The 15,265-nt window shown below is 33.2% G+C and overlaps 1 protein-coding gene across 1 annotated transcript; it reads left to right on the top strand.

Moving 5' to 3' along the window:
• Positions 1–5,291: 5,291 nt before the first annotated feature.
• On the top strand, positions 5,292–7,153 carry LOC132309573 (uncharacterized). The gene is made up of 6 exons (XM_059807868.1): positions 5,292–5,383; positions 5,479–5,777; positions 5,931–6,007; positions 6,141–6,177; positions 6,303–6,405; positions 6,496–7,153. Exons 1-6 carry the CDS (start codon positions 5,292–5,294, stop codon positions 7,151–7,153), a joined length of 1,266 nt encoding a protein of 421 aa, XP_059663851.1.
• Positions 7,154–15,265: the final 8,112 nt, after the last annotated feature.

Raw genomic sequence — 15,265 nt, 5'->3', positions numbered from 1 at the left:
CCAGTACAAAATTACACTCGGCTCGATTAGGTGTTGAATTGCTCGGATAATCTATCCATGAAGTGTTAATTTACCAAAACACCCTCTCAATTTTTTTACTTTTATTTTAAATTTTTTTGAATGTAGTTTATTATTGTAATTTCTTTTGATCTTGCATTTAGAACCCAAAATGCACCAAATTTTTTATTACAAAATCTAATAAAATATTGATCTCAATGAATTTTAGTGTTTTCTGTTAAGATTTGAACGCGATTTAATATGATAAGTAATTTTACTTGAATTTATATAAACAAGGACTAAAACACCCTCTTCAAAATAAATTTATTTTTGTGTTACTTTTTTTTATTTTTTATTATCTTGTACATACCACATGGAGCTTAAAATGCATGGACATATAGGGACAAAGTTGGGTATATTTCAATCAAGTAATTTAAACACATTACACGTGGTTGCCATCCATCATTTCAAATTCCACAACAAACCATAGTTCTCAATAAACAATATTTGTACATTCAAAAAAAATAAAAATTTGTATGCTTCATCTTTCTTTTTCTTTCAAGAGTATATTCTTTGCCTCCCCTATGAAACCATTTGGCTTGCCAAAGAGCTTTTTACACATAGGTCCAACCATTATATATATATATATATATATTTTGGTGTTTTCTTATACTTCAGCACCAATTAAATATACACCAATGATTGATATACTACTAATTACAACTCACAATATTAATTAATTGATTAATATGTATGTCATCTCTTCCATGTGCACATGTTTTAAATTCAAAGACTACATTAAAGTTTTGGTACGTCTTTGGTTGGCAACACCACCATTTATGGAACCACGTATTTGGATTTGAGGTCTTGTTTCGCAAAAAAACATATTGTTTCTGCTTTTAGGAGGTACGAAAAGAGAATTAAAATCTCTTTGATCCTATTTTAGCTTATAAACTATTGTTTGAAAGCTGTATTTTTTTTAAGATAAGTTTACTTAGCTTGTGCGATAGTGTTTGAAATTTATATTTTCAGAAATTTTTTGCTGAATGTTTTTTTTTTTTTTTTTTATTAGATTAAAAATTAATAAATGTAAAGATTTGAAATCGGACTTTCTAAGTTTTGGTAAGGCAACGGAAATATTTGTTCAAACTCAAAGTGGAGCTTTTGGGCCAGGGGGCCATGGCCGCCCAATATGCCCATGAATAGTTAGATTTTTAAAAGTAAAAAACTTCGTCCCTAAAACAAAATTGATTTTCATTGGCCTTTGTAGGCATTAGTTTAGGGTAAATTACATTCACATCTTCTAATAGATTTTAGTAAATTACACATGGATAAATTCTTCACCTTTTAATATTTTGATATTTCATAAGTTTTAGTGCATGTGCTCAACAAAATTTTTAAGGTTTTATTTCTGGCAGACTAGTTGACCAAATTTTATAAAATGATAATTTTGCCCTTCCTTTATATGAAATGACGGGTAAATTATACTCGTCTCCATTGAGGTTGGACAAATTATACACTAGTTATGCGAATTTTCATACTAACAAATATTTGTAATAAAATATATTAATATAATATAATATAAGAGAATTATTGATTTTTCACATTCAAAATCACCTTTTCATAGTTAACGAACGAATTCACGAGAGGTCAAATTTCAAAGTAATAAATGATAAATCATCCTACCCATATGTAATTTGTCCACAACTTTAACAAGCCCTGTAGACTAAAATATATGAAAGCTAAGGAAGGATACACCATGGTGAAGCCACTCAACTTAATGAACATGAATCACAGGCCTTAAATAATTAAAAGAAGGTTTTACAAGAGTTTAGTTGTAACTCCCCCCTATGTTCGATCTACCTGCATCAGCCCAATGAAAAATTAAGTCCATAGCCCAAGCCCTGTCATCAACAAAGTATATTAAAAACATTTAGTATACATTTTTTTGGCCCATATATATATATATATATATATATATATATATATATATTTTCGGGATAAGAATATTAAATTAAAAATTAGAGATACAAAGACTAAAATTGAGTCTTTCAAGACTTTCAAAGAGTCAAAAATAACGTGGAGTAACCCAACCACTTGGCGTTAGTACGTAATTTCAGTTCAAATTCTACTAAATGGGAACTTGAAAATTTGAACAATTCTAACAATAACAACCAGAGCAAAAATCATGATGATGACCCCTCTCATAATTAATCAATAAATTTATTTATTTATTTATGTATAACACAAGAGTCAATAAATTTATGTAGAAAGCTGATTTGAAGTGTAGTTGGATTGGAGGGCTGTGAAAGGAATTGTCAACTGGGGGCAACCTGCTTCAACAGATGGGACGTCCATTCTGTGGGCTCAATTCTTTAAGCTAATATCCCAATCTTATTGAATTCATTATTTATACAGATTATAAAATCCTTAACTTGGCCTAACTCTTTTGGACCTAAATATATGTGTCACATACATATTTGTGATGCTTGTACTTTGTAACACGTGTCAATAGTAGCAGTAACAAGGAGGTTTCTCAAGAATTGTTCCCAAGGTAAATTGGGTTCGCAGGCCCATTATTGTGCTGCGATGGGTTTGTCAAAGGCCTGGCCCATCCCTTGAAACTTTTGCCACTCCCTGCGTTTTATCCGATTAATAATTGCTAAATAGAACGATCAACACATGTAGCATATACACACAGTCACACATACATATATACATATATATGTATATCTGTATGTATGTATGTATGTGTGTGTACATTAACATGGGAGTGGTTGATGCCATGCATGAGGATGTTGATGGTGGGTGAGGGGGATACATATAGTAAGAGAAAAGGACAAACATGCTCTCATTCTGGAATAATGGTTTGATCCGGTTTAATAGGGTGTTACGTATTCTCATGCATTTTAATAATTTGGTTTCGGTGGACTGTTTTGCCTTTTTTTTAATGGTAGGGATCGTTGGGAGTTGACCTTTCACTTGCCAATGTTTTCAATTCTCAATGACCAAATCAAACAAAATTTTCATTTTTTGATTTTTGATTTTTTTATTAATAATCTCATTGCATGACCAGGCTACCTTTTCAAGAACTTAAAAAGGCATCAAATCATTCAACCCACTCTAAGCACAATAACCCTAGTGTTATTGTCTCAATCCTACTTGAATTCAGAATTCCAAGTCCATTCTATATGTTTGGAATGTAAGGATATCAATTCAGTTTGCTCGCTCCTTCGCATGCAGGGAGCAATATATACGATTTCTATTTCAATCCTTAAATTTTATTCAATAATTGAAATTGAAAACTTGTTTCTTGTTTTTTAAGATTTCAAAACCACTCAATTTGAGTTATTTAAATAAAATAAAACATCTTCTAATAAGAATGTATTAATAATGAAAAAAACAAATAATTACTTCCATTAGAATTGTTTAATTACCGGGAAAAAAAAATCTCTTTGTACAAAATTTTTGATAGAAAACTTACATTTATTTTTTCTAACTCTTTTTCTCTATTCATAATTACTAAGTCCTTCCATATTGTAAGAAAAAAAAAAAAAAAAAAAAAACCCCTTAGCGAAATTGAATGGAAAAAAAAAAAAAAAATTACTAAGTCTTTCTTCTTTTTCTACTGGATAGAGTTCTTCCATAAAAAGTTAATTTTGGAGAAAGAAGAGTCCTCCTAAAAAAAATAAAATAAACTGAGGGTACAACTTGTTACTTTACAATTAAGTAACAAAGTTCTGAATTACGTAAAAATACATTAATAGTGTGTCCATTAAAATTTTGATGAAACGTAATTTGAATAGGCCACCTTAATTGATTGATGAATGACATTTTATTTATTTATAAATGTTCCACTATATGTAGAGAAGAAAATATGGGAAAAAAAAATTATAAGATTGAAGAAAAAAAAATTATTTGTATAATAATGAAACAATCCTCATCTAAATTATCTAATAATATGCTAACACCGGTATAATTTGGCTTATTAGAAAGGTATTTTATTTTATTTAAAACAAGTTTTGGAGTCTTAAAAAATCAGAAACAAATAATATAATTGTTTTTAATTTCAGTCATTAGATCCAATGGCTGAAATTTCTATTTGCATATATCCCTGCACACTAAAGAGCAACTGATCGGGATTATATATTAGCAAATGAAGTTATCCAAAATTTCAATCTGAGGCTAATAGTAGAGTAAGAGTAGAGAAACTCAAAAGAAGAAAATACATGGTCTCTTAAATTTTGTTAAAACTTGATTTAAATGTGTTAAAAAACACTAGCAAAACTGGAATTTGCCAATATATATATATATATAATCCTAGAGAGGTTAGAGTAGCTGTCATATCTACCCTATTAATAAATTAAAGTGTCGTATTAGGCATAATCTTTTGGGTAATCTCAATAGAAGTGTATATCTATTGATCACTGCACTAAACAATATATATGTATCGTACGAACTTAATTGTTGGACTACATGAGAGATAGTAAGAAAAACTGTACCGTAAGATCGAAGCTCCACACACAGCTTATATATGATTCATAAGAGAAGAATCTTGCTGCAATCCTTGGGAGCATTCAACATGTTACAGATCAGGAGCACCATATATAAATCTCTCTCATCTCAATATATAATAAAAATAGAGGAATCTTAGAGATGTAAAAAAATACAAGCTTTGTTTTTATTAGGTGCAGTTTATGGTAAGAAACAAAGACAAATCCGTGACCTCCGACAATAAGTATCATCAGCACAGACTTCCCCAAAACCTTGCCCCCACCATTTACATTTCTGGGGGCTGTAATTTCTTCCTTCACTCACCTCAAAGCGCGTCGATAACAAATATTTATTTATTTATATATTTTTTAAACTTCTAGTAAATGCGCGAATAACTGCAATATTACCCTAATAGAACTCAGACCCTCAACCTCTCTTTTGGAGAGGAGAAATCATATCATCTGAGCTAACGTGTTGCCTTCTTATCGTACCTAGACGAGGTTTAGGTTTAAGCCACTTGAATATGCTGAAAGAATGACCAATTATGAAAGCAATTGATGTGTGACTCTACGCGCTAGAAGGTGAGAAGGTCAGTCACTCCTCTAAGATTACCATCTCATGCACGTTTTTCCTCTCTGTGATTCTAGTCTTAACCCTTTCCACTATCACATATAACCTGTCCAAATTTCACTTTACAAGCATGTCCATATTGATATATACATAGTAATTTATATAGGTCAACATGTACATATGTGCATACATATAATGGGAATGCGTATAGGCAGGTCTACCTGTATGCTATGACTTTCAGGGAAGTTAGGTTTGTCATTTCAATCTCTATCTGGAACTTAGCTCATTCTGCTGAAGAAATTTTCACTGCACGTCATAACCAGTAAGCACTTCTCGGTTTCTAGCTAGGTATGACTACCAAATTAAGGATCAAACCTTATGGTAGTTTCTTTTTGAAAGATAATTTTTATTTCTAAGGGAAGTATTTGCTGATCTTATGAAAGCTTCAAGCTCAGAAAGAAGTATGGAGGAAGAAGGAAATCATGATGGTTCAGCGATGAATCCATTGGAGAGGGACGAGGAGGAAGAAGCTGAAAGTAATCCTAAAACAAGTACTGCAAGCTCAAGCAACAGCATAGTGGATGAAGAGAGTGATAAGAAGGAAAACCCTAGTGGGGTTCGACCCTATATCCGATCTAAGGTCCCGAGGCTAAGGTGGACTCCCGATCTTCATTTTTGTTTCGTTAAAGCTGTGGAGAGACTTGGAGGGCAAGAGAGTAAGTTTCTTGAATTTCATTCTTAATTTGATCATCTTTGTAATTATTCTATCTGAATTAAATTTAATTAACACTCATATATATTCTAGGAAATTTGTGATCTAATAAGAATATAATTAACATCCCTTGCTATGATATCTTCAATTGTTCCAGGAGCAACACCTAAACTAGTTCTGCAACTAATGAACGTCAAGGGCCTAAGCATAGCTCATGTCAAGAGCCACTTGCAGGTAATTAGTGATACACATATATATATATATATATAGTGCAACTCATAGGATGGGAAACTTAATATGCAAAACTATCTAGTTTACCCTTTTAATGTTCCCCATCCTTTGTTTCAAATTGGCTTTCCTGCAACAGATGTATCGGAGCAAGAAGATCGATGATCAGGGCCAAGGTACACACATAAACTTAATTTCAACTATTATTTGAGAATTTGTAAATTAATTAGGGTTTATTTTCTGGTCCTTGATATATGCAGCTGATGTTCTGAAATTATTGTTTTACATTGACTTGTGATAGTTATAAATGATAGAGCATATCCAATGGGAAGTACTGCAGATCATGATGTCCACAGCCTTTGGCAACTTCCCATGGTTGATCAAAGAGTTAGATCCAACTTCAGGTATTGATCATGATATATATATATACTTGCTACATATATTTGTTTGCCTTCTATATATATGACATAAATATATTGTATTATGACCTTTAGGTATGGTGGTGTTTCTTGGACTAGTGGCTATGGAAATCAGATCTCCAAATCTTGCATGACCGATAACACGAATATTAGAATGGGAGCTCGCTTTCATGGTTCAGTACCAGTAACTGAGAGAATCCATGGAGGGATTGGTGTCAACAGAAGGAATATTGGAGCTTTCTACATGGATATTAATGGTTCTACTTTCAGTACTACACAAAGATGGAAGAGAACTCATGAGACCGCGGAAGAAATTAGGCTTTCATATGGCTGCAAATACAATCAGATTCCCACCAGGTCAACCCTAATGGAGCCCTCTTCGAGTACCACACAATGGCTTCGAATAGGAGAGGAAGCAAAATGCTTCAATAATTCCATCACTTCAGACACTAATTGGAGCATCAATGGAGAAAAGCAAAACACGAGGAAGAGAAAAGCTCCAGACAATGACCTTGATCTGAATCTGTCACTGAGCATGAAGCCGGGACGAGAGGAAATAAAGAGAACACCTTGGGATGAGGAGGAAGTGAATAGCAGTCTATCTCTTTCATTATCTTCTTCTTCAAAGAGAAAAACCTATTCTATAGATCTAAATAAGCAAATTAGGTTGAATGTAGAAAATAATTCAGAGAATCCCAGCTTGGCAAGTACCCTGGATCTGACTATGAATTAGAGAATTCTAGTGAGATCCTGTTGGTACTTGTACAAGAGGATATCTAAAGGTTACTATTTTGCATGCAAGTTAATGTCAAGCACTTCTATCTTTATTTGAATTTATCCATTTCTTTTCAAATGCGCGCATTTAGTTCTATATATAAGTTCTCTACTTAAGTGGAAGCTACTATCTTTCATGTCACACACACACACACAGCTAGGTTTCCTGTCATATCTAAACATGCCATACTCAGAAAGTGTTTGTTAGGGTTTCAATATTCTACTATTTGGGAATCATAACCATTGTGCTCTCCATCATTGGCAGAACTTTAAAATTGTATCTCAGTACTTCCAATCACAGGTCATTTTAATTTATAAGTTTTAAACTTAAGTCACTTGATTAAAGCTTTAGCAGCCAGGAATACTATGATATACTGTGTGTGTGTGTATATATATATATATATATATATATGAAGCTTGTTCTAGACTTGTCCAGTAGAGTACCTAGAGTCATTGTGTTCGTTGGAAGGGCAAATAGTAGGATATTTACTCTTATTGGAGGTGTCTCTTATGGATGTGGGTTGCTTCATTTTTTAAGAGAAAATAAAATGCATTTTTTCTTGGTTCCAATAGATATATATATAGAAATGTTTGCAGAAGAGTGAGAGACATTCACCGTGCTACAACCTTCCTTTTGAGGCTGTGTGCTGGGCTATTTGTGTTTTGCTCAATTTCTTTTAGTCCTAATTACCCTAAATCGAGGGTTGTGGGAGGAATTAATTTAAAAATAATGATACTCATGCCTAAAAGCTAACTGAGAAGTCTAAGTAAGAGATTTCTATCCTTTGAATGAAGTAAATTTAAATGAATATATAGAAATCACTCAGCTAGGCTTCACAATTAGAGTTTTAGGTCTAAATAGCATTGTATTTAATTTAAACCCAAATTCTAGCATTATTTGTAAAAAGCGAATGCTTTCATTTAGTTCAATATTGGATAGTCTATAATTTAAAATATAGGTGAATCATGACATTTTGTATTTGTAGAAGGTAATATATATAACCTTTTTGTCATGACCAATTCTATTGATCAATATGTACAAAGGATTGTAGACAATGGTGGAATGTTGGGGTGCCAATTTATATATGGAGTACTTTGTGGACAAAGTGAGTCTGAGTTACGTAGTATTTGTTAAGAGAAAAAAAATAATAATGATAAAAAAAACCCATTGATTAGTTGGTATATACCAGAAATTCAATTTCCAGGTTTCATATTTTACTGCAATCTCGAGAATGTCCTTTAGAATATATAGGATTTGTTGTAATCTACAATAATAATTTAGCCTGTAGCTCTAACATCAAAGTGCACATTGATTTATGCGAGCTTGTTGTGTCAGACAGAGAGAGAGAGAGAGAGAGATTGCAGTCAATTAAGTACAAATGCCGAGCTCTTTGTTGTAATTATATAAATGTGTAATTTGAATATGTTCGCCAGGAGAAACAACTTCCGCATCCAAGACTGAAGACAACAATTTTCATCGAAATGATCAAATAATACTAGTTCTAATTACCAATTTAGACAAGCAGCGTTTCTTCCATGCATGAGGAACATATATGTATGCATATGTGTGTGTCTACATACATATATATATATGTATGTATGTATAGATATGCATTTATGCATCTAATGCTGAAGCAGTCATGCTTCGACGTTGTCTTAATCAAATATTTTTATCAAAAAACTTAATGTATTGCTAATGTATTTAAAGTTAAATTATTTGAGTCAAGTGCAAAAAAATCCCTCTACTATTGATATAGTGCAAATAAGTCCATGTATAGTGTAAAACCCCCTATACTATCGATTTGGTACAAATACCCTCCTAGAGACTTAAAATGACTATAATGCCCTCATATTAGTAAAATAAATTAATATATAAAAATGTAGGCCATGTAAAATGACGGTTTTGTCACATGCTCCATCCCTTCGGATTTCTCTTTTTAAAATGACTCTGCACTATGGCAGCTTTGAGCTTTGTCTGTGAGAGAACTCTAACAAGGTGGTAATGGTTGTTTTGCGCAAAATAAGGATCACTTTGTCGATCTGGGAACGAAGCGACTGCTAGAAAGGTTGTTAGGGAAATAGAGAAGCCATGGAGATGAACCGACCAATTTTTTTATTTTTATTTTATAATTTCTCTCTCCATTAATCCTTAAATCAAACCCTTCTACCAAAGGGCTTTTTTTGGTGTGCTGAAGACAAGGCAGTGCTCACAAGTTGTAATACCCCTAATTTTAAAAATGATAGTCTCGGTATTTCTTTTATGGTTTTATTGTAATTTTAAATTCTTTATTTGTTTATTTGGCTATTTTGTTTAATTGGTTAATTATTTAAGTGATTTGTTTGTTTTGGATTTATTTGTTTTAATTGGAATTATATGCTTATGTGGCAGTGTATTAATTGTGTAAATTACTTTATTGGTTTAATTGAATTATAGGTTTATAATTGTTTTATTTGTTTAAATTAAGTGTTGAATTAAATGTTTTTATTTAGGGTTTTAAATGTATGAAATTGCCTACTTTATTTTATATATATATTTTTTATTTTTATTTTTTTCTTCTCCGTCTCCTTACAAGATTAGAATTAGGGTAAAGTTAATTGGCCTATAAATATACTTGTATATGTCTGTCGAGGGTTTTAGAACCCTATTCACGAAACATAGTGGCGGAGAGATACAGAGAGGTCTGAGAGAAAACAGAGAGAAGAAAACTAAGGTTTGGCTAAGACTAAGGTTGAATCAAGGAGAGAAGAAAGGAGTGTTGTTCATGGGTGGAACCAAGGGCAATAGAGGAGTTGAGAATAGTAGGAATTGCAAAAAAAATTTAGGAAGATGACGGCAAGGTTTCAAACTGAGACCTAAAGGCAAGTTTTTTATATAACTTTTTCCCTTTGACTCGTGCTCTTTACATGCCTATTCAATTCCAGGAGTAAATAAACTTTACATAAATCTGTTCTACATGTTCAATTAGATTAAAACAGTAGAACTATTAACGAACTTGTAATTGTTTGATTTTAAGCATACTTGTGTAAATTCTTGCTTTGATTGGTTAAACAATGCTTAATGGATTTAAATAATCTCTAGAATATTCTGGGACCTAGTTTAGACACCTAAGAACCCTAGCAATAGAGGACAGAGGAACTGGAAGTTGTCGGAGAAGACAAAGTGGATGAAAGCAAGAGGAGAGCCGGCTCCTTTTTGAAGGGAGGCGGCTCCCCTCTCAAAGAGGTGGCTCCCTACAAAGGGGAGCTGGCTCTACCATGCTAGGAGGTGGCTCTCCTAAGGGGGGAGCCGGCTCCACTCAAGGGGGAGGCGGGTCTTCCCCCTTTTGTTGGTTTTCGGCGAGGTTTTGGCTACTGGGTTTGTTCTTTTGACATTCCAGGTAAAATGGTGTAATACCCCTAGTTTTTTTTTTTTTTTTTTCATAATTGGGTTTGTATAAAAGAAAGAAAAAGTATTTACAGGCGCACAAAGGGCATTCCCTCAGAATGAAACAGAAATGGAAAAACCTATATCAGAAAAAGAAATGAAATGTAAACAAATAATGCTAAATAATACCCCTAGTTTCAAAAGGATATAATTAGCAATTAATTATTTTATTTTATTTTTTGTATTTTAGTTGTTTGTGTGTGCTTAAGTGTTTTTTTTAATTAATTATTTAAAATTTTTAATTACAATTTTAAATATTTGCTTGATTGTCTAAATGTTTAATTGGTTAATTGAATTGTTTGTTTTAATTGAATTATATGCTTATGTGGCATTTGAATGTGTAATTAAATGTGCTATTTTATTTATTTATCTTTAAAACGAGGTTGGACTTGGATATGATTAACGGACTATTTGAATAGTGTAAATGGGTGCAACTTTTACCCATGGAGGTATTTTCATGTATATATATGGGTATACATGTATTTAGAGTTAGTTTTAATTGTTAGTATATATTAATAATTAAACTTGTTTTATTAATCATAATTTAATATATGTTATAATTTTAGGGTTACGTATATTCTCATGTATTTAGCTGACTGAGAATATAACTTTTGTGGTTGTTCTTTTCTTTCTAGGATTAGAATTAGAATTAGGGTTTTAGTTTTTTGAACCTATAAATATATCATTAGACATCGGCTTAGGGTTAGGAATCAATAAAAAACTTCATTCACAAACACTCGTTCACAAACAGAGAGTTATAGAGAGAAAACTGAGAGAGAGATGGTAAGGAAAACAGAGGGATTTGCCGTCAGTGTTCGGCTGCGGATTAAAGGATGGACCTTGGAGAAGGGAAGGTGGAGTAATAGGAGATTGATAGTGAATTGGACATCGTCGGAAAATCTAGGAAGACGGTGACAAGGTTTTTATTCAAAAACTACAGAGGCAAGTTCTTTCATTTCTCTCTCCCATTGCCTGTGTTCTGTGCATCCTTAGACTATCTCTAGGGTTTTAATTAATTATTAATTAAAGTTTACATGCTTGTTATATGTTAAATCAGATATCTGTATGCATGGAATTATTCTGTTATAGTTCTTGTATCTCTGTGTTCTAGTTTGCGTGAAAGCATGTTAAATCGGTAACGACTTTAAGCACTGTAATTGATTTAAACTGTTGTGAACAAGTCATGGGGATGTTATTGGGTGTAAATAGGACTTTTAAACTCAGTATTAAAGATGAACCGAAGGTTGGGAATGGCCGGAGACGAAGCTGATAGTCGAGACGGAGCAATAGAGTAAGAAAATGGACAGAGAAAGCTCTCGGAGAGGGAGAGCCGGCTCTGGGATGCAAAGAGCAGGCTCCCACTCTATTAGATCCGGCTCCAAGGTTATGGGAGCCGGCTCTAGGTAGGTTGGAGCCTGCTCCAATTGTTTTGGGAGCAGGCTCTGTGATCCTATGTGTGTACTGAAGCTATTTGTGCGTTGTTTGGTTCAAACTGTGTTTTTCTCCACTGTGTTTGGGTTAATGTGATGGTTTTAAACATTAATTCATGGAGTGTTAAAGGCTTAGGATGCATTAATTTATTTATATGCTAATGTCTTAAACCATAGGAAAATCTAAAGCAAGTCGGAGGCAGTTACGGACTTAACGGACCAGAAGGATTTAATGGTGCAAACTGTGTCTAGAAATTAAAAAGGGTTGGAACATGGATTCCAAACAATATTACCATGCTATATTAGAGCCACGTTTAATAAATTAAGGTCTTAGGACTCATGGATTTGACCATAGGAAATTATATAACGGTACAGGCGGTTAACGGATGGAAGGAGTTTAATTGCCTAATTTAATTTTAGCAATTTTACGGAGTGTGTATATATTTATAAATCTTATTTTGGTTGCATGTTAGGATCATTTAATTAACAAGTTTGATCTATGCATATCTTGGATGTTAATGGTTGAAATACTATATTCTTTTCTGCAATTACTTGAACTATGGATTTGGATTTTAATTGCTAAACTATCAAACTGTTTATGCAATTACTTGGATTAAATGCTTAGATTTTAATTGCTGGATTTCTAAATTGTTTATGTAATTACTTGGATTATGGATTTGGATTTTTATTGCTGGACTATTAAACTGTTTTAGCAATTACAGGGATGGTATTTTGGGATTATAGTTGATGTACTGTTTCAATTCTGTTTTATCAACTATTTAGATTATGTGGATTTATGTGATGTACTGATTGAGATGTTGCATCATTTACGGATCATATGCATGGTATGTACCGGTATGGGATGGTAACATACGGAGGGATGGAGTAGATCATAACGCTAATTCCAACCCATTCATACATATGGAATGGATTAACTAAAACAGTTAAATCCTACATGGTTTCATGTTCTGTCAACTAAAACAGTTGAACGATATATTGGATGGTTGTTTATATTTTCTGTTAATAAGAAGGATAAGGATTTAATTAAAACATTTAAATCCTAATTTTATGTCATGTCATGGCAACGAACAGTTGAGCGGCACTACATTGGTTTGGATGGGAATTTATATATATAAATTATGGTACCGTGATCTGAGCTTGAGTCTCATAATCGACGGTTAGGGAGCGTATATGCAGTAGGATGCGTAGCTAGCTATGTTGGTTGAGGTATACCTTGTTAGGCTTAGGTAGTCATGTCCACTCAGGTGCGTTTTGCATATTGCCTTCTATTCAGGTTAAGACCCTCAGCATAGTCTAGTGAGAGTCCTATAGTGTGGATATATATTTATCTATTACAGACTATATAGATATGGTTGAGACATCTAGAATGTATTTACGTATCGGGTCTCTATTTGGATTGTAGTTAGGATAGACTTGTTCGTGGGTTTGACCCACTATTATTTTTCAGGTAACGGACGGTTCCAGGTCTTAGAGCTTGTTCGTGCTGAGCAGAGACGACTTCTCATCCTTCCGACGATTTAGGAGTTTATTCGGGAGTTAGCATTGGAGTTCTTTAGTTGTTGATTTAAGTGTTGGAGTTTATTAGGGGTCCACCAGATGGATTCCCGAGTTGTATTAAAAATGGAGAATTTGGATGTATCAGAATAATTCTTTATTAATAAAATTTTATTCTGAGGTTTCAGTATTTGGATTATCATTCTAGTTTCTTTTCAGCAATTTATTTATTCATGTTTTCTTAATTGTATTCTGTGTTCGTTTATTACTAATTGGTTTGATATCCTCGGGTAATCGGGCGTGGGCTTGGCCAACCCGCATCCGGAAATCCGGGGGTATCACAAATGGGGAGCTGTAACAAGGGTTTAAAGGATGTTTAAACTCATACTAGAACTCCAGAGGACATTATAGTGCATAATAAACCACATAGAATTAGTGTCCTGAACAATATGAAATTTTGAATAAACTTGCATATTGGTATTAGATGTGGACAGTTCAATTTGCCACCTGTATATTAGCAATGTGTTTATTTATGATATAGTTTTATCATGTATCTGGGATATTAAATAAGCATGTTAATTTACATAATTCTATTATGTTTATTATGGATTAATCGATGTCTACTTATATTACTAGTATTATCAATTATTAGAGTTTGTGAAGTGGAGTAAGATAAGGATGTCGATTTACATATTTTGATTTTGCTTATTATGGATTAATTGATGTTTACATTTCTTAACTGTATTATCAATTATAGATTTTTATGGATTGTATGCACCAATATGGGACGGTGGCATACTAGGGACGGATTAGTTAAAAATACTAAATCCTACCTACTTTGGAATAAGGGAATGAATTAACTATAGTATTAAATCTTATTTATATATGTCGTGTCAAGGCAATGAACAGTTGAGTGGCACTATTTTGGTTTAGATGGATTTTAATTATAAAATTATGGTACCTTGATATGAGCTTGAGTCTCAGAATCGACGGTTAGGGAGCGTATATGCAGTGGGATGCATAACTGGCTATGACGGTTATGGTGTACCCTCTTAGGTCTAGGTACTCATGCCCACCTCAGGTGCGTTTTGCATGATGCCTACTAGTCAGGTTGAAACCGCCTAGTAGTTCAGTGAGAGTCCCTTAGTGTGGATATATATAGTTATGGATTATGTAGTTATTGTTGAGTTGTTTAGGATGTACATGCGTATCGGGTCTCTGTTTGGATTGTAATAGAGTAGAACTTGCTCGTGAGCCTGACCCACTCTTATTTTTCAGGTGTTCGTCAGTTCCAGGCCAAGAGCTTGTTCGTGCTGAGTAGAGACAGTCACTCATTCTTCCGACTACGCAGGATTTCCCTTCATAGTTTAACTTGGGATTTTATTTCAGTTATTTACTGTTCAGTTTGGGATTTGATTAGGGGCCCAGTAGATGGATTCCCGAGTTATTTAATTATTGGAGGTTTTGGGATTACTGCATTTTAATTATTTAATTCTAAAGATTTATATTTTAGGTTTCTTTCAGCCTTTATTTAATTATTATTTTTTTTATTATTCTTTTGTATTCTGTGTTCATTTACATACTTAATTGTTTGGTATCCCTCGGATCTGTGCTCGGACTTGATCACCCGTGGCTCTAGAATCGAGGGGTATCTCAGTTGGTATCAGAGCACTCCAGGTTTAGTGTCTCTAGGATTCTATTG

Source organism: Cornus florida, unplaced genomic scaffold (genome assembly GCF_030987335.1).
Source record: "Cornus florida cultivar Cherokee Brave unplaced genomic scaffold, ASM3098733v1 CherokeeBrave_3.0.0_Hap2_Chr05, whole genome shotgun sequence".
Classification (NCBI taxonomy): Eukaryota; Viridiplantae; Streptophyta; class Magnoliopsida; order Cornales; family Cornaceae; genus Cornus; species Cornus florida.
This window is presented reverse-complemented; position numbering and strand designations above follow the sequence as displayed.